The sequence below is a fragment of the Vespa crabro genome, chromosome 3, assembly GCF_910589235.1.
Source record: "Vespa crabro chromosome 3, iyVesCrab1.2, whole genome shotgun sequence".
In the NCBI taxonomy this organism is placed as follows: domain Eukaryota; kingdom Metazoa; phylum Arthropoda; class Insecta; order Hymenoptera; family Vespidae; genus Vespa; species Vespa crabro.
In genome coordinates, this window is record NC_060957.1 from 8,558,545 (window position 1) to 8,571,224 (window position 12,680).

Sequence of the window (12,680 nt, forward strand, 5' to 3'; positions counted from 1 at the left end):
ACCATATAAAATGTCGATTGCAAGTATAACCACGTAGATATACCTACACACGTAACATACAGGCAGAATTTTATAAAGATTACTCTCCTTCGAAAGGGAACTACCTTTACCTACCATACACACATACGTACACAGATACATACGTACATACATACATACATACATACATACATACATACATACATACATACATACATACATACATAGATAGATACGTGACGAAATTACAATGGCTAAAATGTTGTATTACGCTTGGTCGTTCGACGTTTTCGTATTTTGTACGATCGTTACGATCTTCCCGTTCCTATTCTCGAACGAGGATGAACACATAAAAGCTATCGGAATTAACATTTCAAGCTCAAGATTTGACCAACGAACAAAACGTTTTATTCGTGATATGATTTCATTTTATTCGTAATCAATGGAAATGGTTTAACGAGCATATCTAATTATATCCGAAATAACTGAACCACGATACACCCTTTCTCTACCATAATATAATAAAAACAAATGTCCGAAAGAAACCTTTAGTTTTACATAGCTCGTTAATCAGATGCAAGTTTCATATTTTCATATCATTTAAACTTTACATGATATTCGCATGAAAATGAATGCAACAGATCGGGAATATAAAACGTACGTGCACAATGACTATAATTGTTCCTGAAATATATATGTATATATATATGTATGTGAGCAAGATTATTAAATAAAAATAAATAAAATTAAAAAAGAGGAAAGAGAGAAGGGAAATGTAATTAAAAAAAAAAGAAAAACAAATGAAATTCTAATCGGCAGAAGGAGAAGAAGAAAAGAGAAGAAAAGAGATGGAAGGTAGAGAGAATGTGGGATTTTTTAATCGATTCAAGACTTTTTCTGGGTTGCGTATAAATTTATCAACGACATTGAATTTGCGATCTCGATAAAAACGAACGGGACGAGCGACAAGCTATTAAGAAAGTTTTCGAATCGAAATGCAATTTTCGATAAATTAAGCGAAATTAAAAGTTTAAATGGATATTGGTCCAAAGGTAGGGAACAAGGATGAAGAGTGTATCAGAGTGTCGGAGTGGGAACAATGATGAACAGGATTCTATATCGTAGAGTCAGCAGATCGATGGTTTTCGTTCTTCGTTCAACGGAAGCTGGCAATAACGAGCCACGTCATGATTCACGAATCAATCCGAAATCCCAATCTCCTACGATTTTTATTCGATTCTCTCTCTCTCTTTCTCTCTCTCTCTCTCTCTCTCTCTCTCTCTCTCTCTCTCTCTCTCTTTATCCATCTATCTATCTATCTATCTATCTCCATCTCTCTTTGGATCGATCAGATCTATCGGACATACGGCTCTCGCCACTCGAAAAGCAATTACGTTCAAATTGTTCACCTTACAAGTAACTTCCTCCCGTTTCAAGTGGACCGCTCTCATTCTCGCGTGCAATTTCAAAGAGCGCGAAGAAAAAGGGTCGCTTCGAATGAGAAAAGAGAAAAGGATGGGTTAGGAGGGTATGACGAAAGAGTTTCGTCGCGTCAAAGCGAATTAACAATGATGATATTTCGTAATTGCTCATCGTTTAATTTCCATTGTAATCTCGTCAATTTCATACGCAATATGTAAAAAAAAAATATATATATATATCGAGCGTTTCCGATTAGATTACGAAAATCTTTTACAATCCTCGAATTTTCTTATTTATCTTTATTTTTAAAAATGAAGAAGATTCCACGATTCACTACTTTCTTTATGTATATACCTATATATATATATATATATATATATATATATATATATATATATATATATATATATAGGTACATACACATAAAGAATGTAGAAATAATAAAAAAATTAGAAGAATAAAAAGAAAAAAATACGCATGGAATAATTCAGATCTTGATAAATTTAAATCGAGAAAAACATTAACCCGTATACGACTGTAAATCTGTAAATCTTCTTCAAAATCTACATACTCTGGAAATTGAAGGAAAGGAAAAAAAGTAAATAAATAAGTCAAAGAAGGATATTTTGTGTTGGATATCGCATCGAGATCGTAGATGTAACAGGAAACTATAAGTTGATACGATTGTACCTAGCGATTCAAGATGTCCGTAAACGATGCTGACCCGCTTTTCGTCGGGTCGTTTACGAAAGAGAGTCGAATGTCATTTTAAAATAGTCACAATATATAACATTATTTTCTATTCGAATGTATGTTTTTTACGTGTATACGTTGTAACGGTAATCAAAATAAATATCATCAGTAACAATATTATTCTTCTTTCCTGTAAGATTAACGGATGATTATTATTAACAAAAAAAAAAAAAAAGTGTGTGTGAAAAATGAAATATTTTCGCTATTACGAAATTGCGATATCAATTCAACAGATCGTCGGAAATGAAATAAAATTATACAAATTTTATTCTTGATTCAACATTTTGCGATTTAATACACGTGTATGTTGTATTAATGAATCTTCGTTATCTCGAGTAAAGAATTGGAATGACGTAATAATGATTAATTTCTAGATATTACACCCTTTTACATCGCACCAGTTTATCTTTCGAGATTGTTCGGTATCTTTTTAAAAACACGAAAAGTACTTGAGATACAAGCGTTAAACGACTCGCCCTTTATATATCAAAGAGCTCTGTGTGATAACACGGTTATCTAATGCAAGCAAGAGTAACTCTGTTGAATGGGGCGTGCCACGACAAAAGAGGTCCTTCGTCGAGCGTCAAGTTCCGTTCTTCGAGACTTCGATCATCTCGAGTATGTCCTAACGAGTAAGTAGGTATATATATATATATATATATATATATATATATATATATACCTATATGCATATATATATGCGCGTGCGTGCATGCGTGTATGTATACGTATATTTATATTATATATTAGGGTCAAAGTAATATATTAAAGAATATATGTATATAGGTAATAATCAAATTACATGTTACAAGTGATAAAATCGATAATTTTTCTGTATTTTATTATTTATCAAATTACTTTATCTATTATTTCATTGTCTAATTATAACATAATGTATTAGCCTAAAAGAAAAAAACGATATCAATAGCCTGATTGATCTCTGCTATTCCTAAGTTAATTATTTTTTTTTCTTTTTTTACGTTTTATATGACATATGATGATTAAAAAAAAGATAAACTATTTATATACAAACAATTGATTGATTGTATTATATATACAATCGATGTAATGAATTTATATATAATCGATTTATATATAATCAATGTAATGAACGTAACGATGTAACGATATAACGATATAACGATATAACGATGTAATGATCAGATTGAAAAAATTGTTATACATATGTATGTATATATACCTAATAACTAACCATTATGTATAATTTTCAAATAGAACACTTTGAACGTAACATGTTTATCTACATCTCAACTGACATAAAAATAAAAAAAAAACGTAAGAATCCATTACGAATTGTTTTGCATTAAGTACACGTTCAACCGAGCGAATTTCCCTTCTCCTTTCTCTTTCACCCGGTTCGTTCGTTTAATTAAGTACACGGAAGCTTGAATATTGCGTTCCCTCAAAGAACCAAACGCTTACCTGAGCTCAAAAAATAAAAATAATTATTATCCGTTCGTCGTTGTTACATTTTTCTTTTCAAATCAAATATCAAATATCATTTTTAACAATTTACATAATTTTTGTTCATTCGTGCTCAATGGAAGAATTGATCTTTTTTTTTAGCGGATCATTGAAAGAATCGTAAATAGTTTGACTTCGTATAGTTAAATGATCAACGGTGGTTTAAAATATTTCATCTGCTGAACTATCAACGATTTTCTACATAAAATTATTTTCAATTTTGTCAATAAGTATCGGAAAATTTCTGTCGTTAAATTTTTTTGATATCCACTTACTGTGACTTACGTGACTGACACGTTTATTTTAATCTATCCATAACCTCTTATTAAAGAAATATACGATAAGAGAGATACATATTTTTTTATATATACGCTCAAATAAAATACATTCGTGTGTTGATGTATGTGTATAATCGTGCACATATCGTGTATCGATATTTTCCCCTTATTAATAATCGTTCTAAAGTAGTAAATGATAATAATCAAAAGTGTAATATTGAAAAAAAATCAGAAAGATCATTCGTGAATCAATCAATTCATTTCAATCCTCATAATTAATCCAACCGATATAAAGTAATAAAAATAAAGAAGAAAAATTATCCACGATTTCTTACAATATTCAATTAATCTCTAGAAATATTATTCTTAAATATTTCGTAATAATATTGTTGTTGTTACATACATCGTCGTTCTCTATTTCTTCTCTCTAGAACAAATGAGTGCAAAAAAAAACAATAAAACAAAACGAAAACAAAAAAATAAACGGACGCAAAAAAGAAGTAAAAAAAAAAGAAACATCGGTCAGAGTTATATCGAGTAAGTTTAAATGTATTTTTCTCATGGTATATCCCGTCGGCAAGAACACGCTATTCAAGCAGCTATGAAAAGCAAATGTGGCTAGTTACCTGCAGGGATCCCAGGTGAGGCCTCCGGGGCAATCCTCGTCGGTGAGTACGTCACACTCGAGCGGTGAACACACACAGGATAGTGCCCTCGCAACCGCGATCGAGAGAACGACGATAATGCCCCCCAGGAGTAGTAACGAAGCCCTCATTTTTTTTCTTTTCTTTTCACCTCTTTCACTTTTATTTTGGTTTACTTTCTATATCTTTTTTCGTTTTGTCTTTTACCCTCCTCCTCCTCCTCCTCCTCCTCCTCCTCCTCCTCCTCCTCCTCCTCTTCCTCTTCCTCTTCCTCTTCGAAGAGGAAGAAGAATCAGGCCGATTAACGTTCTCCCACGAGAGAATCCAACACTCACGATCGTTCGGTCACGAGTAGTACGGTCACAGAGGATGGTAGCAGCATCACGTCGAGAGAGCAGCACGGAGACGCGACGGCGCCTTTGCGCCCCGATTTATCACCCCTGATGCACCTACTCGCATCTAAAACGCACGCGATTTCTTCTTTCTTTCTTTCTTTCTTTCTTTCTTTCGTTCGTTCGTTCGTTCGTTCGTTCGTTCGTTCGACGCACACTATAATGCAATTTTTCTTTCTCTTTTCTCTTACGAGCTGACCATCCGAAAGTTTTCTCCTATGTATGTCACGTTCATGTACGTATACGTTTAAATGTTTGTATTTTTTTTGTTTGTTCGTGCATGCGTCCGTATGTGTGTGTAATTGTGCGTGTACGCGCACGAATGGTTGGGTGGGTGGGTGGTTGTTTAAACAAAACAAAAAAAAGAAAAAGGAAAAATACTATCAAAAAGAAAGAATTCTTTCTCGACTTTCTCGTTAAAAGGACACGTCGGTGAATTACGATAGCTCAAAGTACATGCATACGTATGTAGGTATGTACGAGAGCCGATTCGAAGACGACGAATACGATGAGAATGATAAATGGAAGGCACCGATGCGTGTACACACTTCGTTTCGACTCACCGTCTAAGAATAACCGTCCCCTTCGCGTAAAACACGATGATCGAAGGGTGCGGAGGGGCCTGCCGGTAAAGGTAAAATAAGGAAAGAGAAAGAGAAAGAGAAAAAGAGAGAGAAAGAGAGAGAGAGAGAAAGGAAGAAGATGAAGGAAACCACGAGAATCCGATAGCGAAAAGTCAACTTTTGATTTATGCGAGAAACGAGAATACCCTCCGGAGAAATTTCATAGTTTATACTCGAAGAAAGTAGGCTAAGGTAGTCTCCTATCGAGGATTTAATTATATTATCGGTATTCAAAAGTAGTTAATATAATATAAAAATAAAAGAAAATATTTTATCATAGAAATATTTCTAGGAAATTCAATAGAACGAAAGTTCGACAATAATCTATTTTAATCGAATACTATGAATATATCTTAAAATGTGAATTGGTATAAAAATCATAGGTTACACTATTAACACGATTTTCTTATTTCGATGTTAGAAATCTAATCGATATAAAAATCTTCATAATCTTTAACAATCACAATTTATCTCTCTCAATAAAAATAATTTCGTCACAAGAATCTATTTATAATATCGATGTTTTAACTGTTAATATAGAAAAAAAAAAAAGAACAATATTTCACAAATAAATATCGAAAAGAAATGATATCATTTCGAAACGTTTTTACGAGATATAAGTTAAAGAAATATAATAGTAATGTATATAAATATTTGAACAAATTTTTAAATCACTATAAATATAGAATGTTAAGCCGCACGATTAATACCGCTTTATTAATAGAATTTAGAAATTCCAATAGCTAGGAAAATCTTCGTAAATGATATATTAAATTGACGTAATTGAAAAATCTTTAAGAGTCACGGTTTATCCTCAAACCGAAGTAGATTAGAACGAGCCTGCCAATTTTCCCTTTCTTTCACGTCAACCTCCTAATTATACCATCAAACGTGATGGCTGGTACGGATCGAAAGGGAATCCCTCGAGGTAATCAAGCTTCCAAGTATGTATATATGTATGAATGTATGTATGTGTATATAAACGTGTATGTAAGCATAGAAATAGATAGATAGAGAGAGAGAGAGGGAGAGAGAGAGAGAGAGAGAAAGAGAGAGAGAAAGAGAGAAGACAGAAAGAAGACAGAAAGAAGAAAGATTCTAGGACGCGTCGCTCAGAATCGATCGATCATATTCGAGAAACCTTGGAAGGACATCAGGATCCATCGATGAAACTATGCTCGCTACTATCATCCAGCTTGAAAAGTTTCTTCTCCGATGAGATCGGCCTCATATTCGATCTACGTTCAACGTTTCTAGCCGCAATGCCGTATTAGACCGCAACGTGCACACACAGACACATACGCACATCAATCCATCTACACACACACACACAAATATGTATAAAATATAATGTATGTGTGTGTGTGTGCATTGAGAGAACTCGAAATAAGCGTTGAGAATACTTTAACTCTATGGAGCGAGGTGCTGCGTAAGAAACACGGAGAAACTATCCCCGTTACATGCACGTATTTCCCGATGGACATAAACTATGCTGCAACATACGATCCTGAGTATGGCTATGTGCATGTGTGTAGATATAGATATATGTAACGAAAATCGCAAGAGAACACGTATGTATATACCTACATATATCGTGGTAGCACGTGTGCAACGACAACGAAATGAAATATATATATATATATATATATATATATGTTATATACTGCTTCGTATATTCTCATTGACTATTCTGGCAGATGCTTGATATTGTAAGTTTCCCTTTCAAAATTTGATATACCGAAGGATCAACTTCGATGAACGATCCTAGTGTATTCTTAACGTTTCGAGATGATGACGAAGAGATGACAGAAGATAGAAATTTCTTTTATCGTAACTTATAAAAGAACTCGTAAAGATCTTGAACAACACAAAACTAGATAAACCTGAATGAAAATGATATTGTTATGGTGTTAACAGAAAGTGTATTTTAAGGATAATCGAAAGAAAATCGAATACACTCGATCGAACCGTATACTCATTGGTGGGGATAAAAAAAAAACGAATTTCCAAGATATTATACATACTGGATTATTACATTATTCATTGGCGAATACATTTAAAGTAAGAGCAAGTAAGAAAAATAAGAAGAAGAAGAAGAATCTAAAAGAATCTTTCGAGAACCGAGAGAGACTTGTCGAAAGAAACGATTTTCTTTCGAAGCTTTTGAAAATACAATGTGAAACATTGAAAGAACATCAATATAATGAAATTTCAAAGGAAGAAGTTAAGATAAATGTTGATCGAGACACGAATTTTGAAGGATAACGGAGAAATAAAAAAAAAAAAAAAGAAAAAAAATACGAATGAAAAAAAAGAAGTGTCTTGTGTATTATTCCGTTTTGTTCTGTTTGACGATCGTGTTATATACGAGCGAAGAGAAAAAAAAAAGGAAAGAATTTAAAAGAAACGAAAGAAACGAAAGAAAGAAAGAAGAAGAAAAATTTACGAGAATATTATTCGCCGGTTAGTCGCATAATATAAACAAAAGCTTGTGTATCTCTATGTATTGTTCTTTTCCTCGCTCGTCACGCACATCATCGTACTTTTTACATCGTGCACACGATTATATTTCCCGGTTAAAACGCGCGACGGATCGTGCGAGAGAGGGAGAGAAACAGACAGAGAGACAGATATATATATATATAATATATATATATATATATATGTATATATATGTATATATATAGAGAGAAAAAGAGAGAGATAGAGAGAGATAGATAGATAGATAGAGAGAGAGAGAGAGAGACAGAGGGATAGAACGATATGTCGCGAGCACGCGAGGCGCTCGACGTTCGAGACGAACGTGCACTGGACGACCGTAAAGGTTACACACGACGAGAAACTCCGAACGACCCCGAACGTCACCGACCACCCCGACTTTTCACGCTTGCGCCCTAATGTCTATGCTTTCTCTCTCTCCCTCTACCTCTATCTCTCTCTCTCTCTCTCTCTCTCTCACTCTTTTCCTCCCCTTCATCTTTTCCTCTTCTTTTACTTCTTCTTCTTCTTCTTCTTCTTCTTCTTCTTCTTCTTCTTCTTTTTCTTTTTTCTCTTTTTTCTTCTTTACCACTTTTCCTTTTGATTATCAACTTTACTTTTTCCTTTTTCCTTTTTATCTTCATTCAAAGTTTTATCAACATCTACGAGACGGCTCTTGACGAACGTTGGCTTTTTCTAAATTTTGTTACTTTTAAATATGTTTGATGTCGACTAAAATATGATAAATTGTTGATTTATTTGTTTTTCAAATAATCAAATATTTGGTAAGCATACGCGCATACACATTAATTGTGCTTTAGGGATTGTTGGGGCTCCATTTTGCAAATATTTTTATTTGATATTTAAAAAATTTCTACTTCACATTTATTATAAAATAAAACTAATATCTTCTGGTAAAAATTAATATATGAGTGCAAAGAAAATAACAAATGTGATAATGGATTTTATCTATGTGAAGTTATATGAAAGGTATTAAATAAATATATCGATTTGAGGAATATACAAAAATATTCTTTATTATTTCATTATATCTACGAAATAATTTGAGTTGATGATGAAAATGAAGAGATTTAAAAAAAAATGGTAATACACGCTGTATAGTAAGAAAGGGTTTAATGAAGAAAAGATGTTCGCGAGGAAAGTTTCTTGCTTTAACATCATACAGAGAAAATACATACGTTTCTCCTCATATATGTATATACATACATACATATAACATAATCTTTCCAACGTAATACCGATGGAGACCCGGTTCGTTCGTTGTAAGCTTCTTCCAAACAAGTTACAAGCGCTAACTGTGACAGATACGCAAGTTGTCAACGTCGTCCTTTCTACGAGAGAATATCCAGTAGCTGGTATCTTCGACGTTTTTTTTTCGTGAGTGTTACAACGCAACGACAGGTCTTTTCTTACTTATATACATGCGTTTGTATGCTATATTTATTTATGGTGTGTGTGCATGTATACATATATATATATATTTGTATACATTATATGCATACATCTATCTATGTATGTGTAATTTTGTACCTAAATATATTTATATGTATATAATTATATACATATGTAAATAGTTATAATACGTCGAGCAAACGCACATTAAAAAAATGTCTCTTTTAATGATAAAAGTATTACGTACACATCATCTACGCATTCAAAATTAAATTTTCAAAACTCCACTGTTGGTTCATTTTAATCTAACTCTTTATCATAAACAGAAAGTTAATATGTACGATGTAACGATAAATTCATAACTTATGCAAAATCATTAAGTTAAAATATAATATATCTTTTTTATATATACTTATCATTTATGATTAAACAGAAAATTTATATTAGTGGGATCTTTTGTTAGATGCTGTTATAATAAAAGAATAAAAGCAAAAGTGAATTCTAAAAGAATTACAACGTACATTGTGATGATAAAAAATAAATGGATTAAAAGCAAATGAAACTTTCAAAATATGAATGTATTATAAAAATATTATTTGTGCAATTTCCTTAGAGAAATTATAAACATTTAATAAATTCTATAATATGATAAAAGTTAATAAAAAATGCTTAATAATTATGGGAATAATGATCAACATTGTCGTATTTCGTACGGTGTCATATCCTTTAATCATATATATATATATATATATATCGCCATATTGCGGTAAAAATTAAGTTTTGATAACAGAAACAGAATAGTATAAAAATATGTCGAATAAAACACGCTAACGAATTACTTGAGATCGTTATATAAAATGATATTAGCGTGCTATGAACTAGTTTAGGGAATAGTCATTCCTATTACCAGATTGCACAACGATACACTTCGCTAAATTTCTCATTAATAGATGGTACAAGATGTATCTTTATTACCTACTGACTTGGTATTATCAACTTGCTTATTATTATCAACTGGTGCTCAAAATACTGTTAAAACATTTATTACTTCAAATAGCTCTTTAGATATCATGTGTTCTCGTTACCAAAATTCAATGTTCACCGAAATATTCAGTCAATAATAGATACACATCCATATTGAGTTTAATGGATAATCAAAATGTTGAATATTTTTTTCTTTATAGTTCATAATGGTTTACGCCGACAGATGAAAGTTTAAACAAGAATATGACTTTTTGTAATTTTAAAGAAAGCTTTATTTTTTTTAAGAAAAATCACGTCAAAGAATGGTGTTGTTTCGAGAATAGTTTATACATAAAAATAAAGCTTTACGATAGTGAATTTATTTACAAAATCTAATAATACACGAATCTAAGTATTTTTGACTCTAAGTAATTAAGAACTTGTGCATCTATTGGATGATTCAAGTACATACTTTACGTGCCAAGAAGATAGAATAGTCAGTTGTGACAATTCTTACTGACGAGCAAAATGACATCGTGATGAAAAAGAAATAGAAAAATACGATAAAACTACGAACCATTATCAGAGGAGCATATTATTGTAGATAGGCCTTCTTGAGCCACAGATTATAGAGGCCTCTTTGGCATATAGAATCTTCTTAACTTCGTGTCTTAACAGTGGTAAGGGACTGTAGAACATTCCTTAATATTATAGTAATTCTTTTTTGTACAATGTATAAAAAAAAATTAAAAGTAAAAGCTTATTATACGTTTCATGAATTATTCTAGCTTGTGGACGGTCAATGGATCGAAAGAATCCCCTAAACATAAGCATTTACACAGACACATTTACTCGAATGCTCAAACACGTATTTAAACTAATCGATGAACCTATTATTAACACTTTACATTTAAAAAATTATAAAATATCAGACTACTACATCTTAGGTCCTTTTATAAAACCATGTTTATTTTGCTTCTTTAATAGATTTACTTTACCATATTTACATGTGTAACAAATTACATATTTTTGAAACAATCATGAAAGATAGTAATCGACTGTTAAGGCTAATAATTATTGCGTAAATGACAAAAGCAAAAAATATAGTACATAGTATTATATATATAAAATGGACCATACGATTTATCACGTCAGTTTCCTCTTATACTTCGAGAATTAAACGTCGAAACACACTATTTCCATCAATTGTTTATCATTTAGTTATCAAAATAAATCAAACATATTACGAACAAATACTACATATATTGACTCTATCAGATTATTAAATTATAACAAATACTGATGATAAAATAGTGAATTTCTTTTACCAATTGTCAGTAAAATAGGAATCTAGTTTATCATTATCCGATAACTAAAAAATCTGTTTTAGCGACCATCGTCGAACCAAGGAAACTATTTTACTGATTGTTATTTAAAATGAGTTCCCTTTATATTATCGATCGTCAATAAGCATTAAGCCGATTATAACTAACTGTTGATAAAAAAAGTTATCTGTTATTATCAACGGATTGGTAAAATAGTGGTCTGCTATTATTGTAATTTTTTTCGATATTTAAAGTAGGAATATATTACAATATTAAGAAGCTATAATTACGATAACTAAGAAAGTTTTATTTTTATGTATAAACTATTCTCGGAAAAAATCTTATTTTATAAAATAATTTCTTCAAAGAAATTAAGCTTTTTCAAAAATTCTGAAAAGTCAAATTTTCGCAAAAATTTTTCTTTAAAAGGAAACCTTATTCTTCAAAATTAGTCAACAATTATATCTGTATTAATTGTTGACGTAAACTATTATACCAAAACCATATATGAGAAACAGCTATAGACAACAATTCCAATTTCAAATTTCAGTATTTTCAAATATTATATTGAAATTATTTTATACTTATTAGTTATATAATGTCTAAGCAGATGTTTTATTGTTTTAATATTTGTTTGTTGTATTATATTTCATGTATATAATCGATATAATCAAAGATATACATTATTTAAATCAATTATAGTCATTTTATTTTCAACGTTTATTACAAGCTATGTACTGTTTAAATAAAAATACAAACTTAATTATTATTAATTAATATATATAACTATTGTTACATTAAACGAATCTTAAATGATCGATGGAATCATTTACAAAATATTAACCATATCGATTAACAAAACTGTGATACTATTTAAAATCAACGGTAGATTAAATGCAAATACATCGTAATTCGTATAAAGCCT

General features: G+C 31.1%; 1 protein-coding gene across 1 annotated transcript in view; it reads right to left on the reverse strand.

The window, feature by feature from the left end:
* LOC124422726 (cysteine-rich motor neuron 1 protein-like) overlaps window positions 1-4,785 on the reverse strand; it is a 314,191-nt gene extending 309,406 nt beyond the window's left edge. The window contains exon 1 of the mRNA XM_046959567.1: window positions 4,544-4,785. Within this exon, the coding sequence (XP_046815523.1) occupies window positions 4,544-4,692 (149 nt within the window). The 5' untranslated portion in view covers window positions 4,693-4,785. The remainder of the gene's footprint in view (window positions 1-4,543) is intronic.
* Between the last annotated feature and the right edge of the window lie 7,895 nt (window positions 4,786-12,680).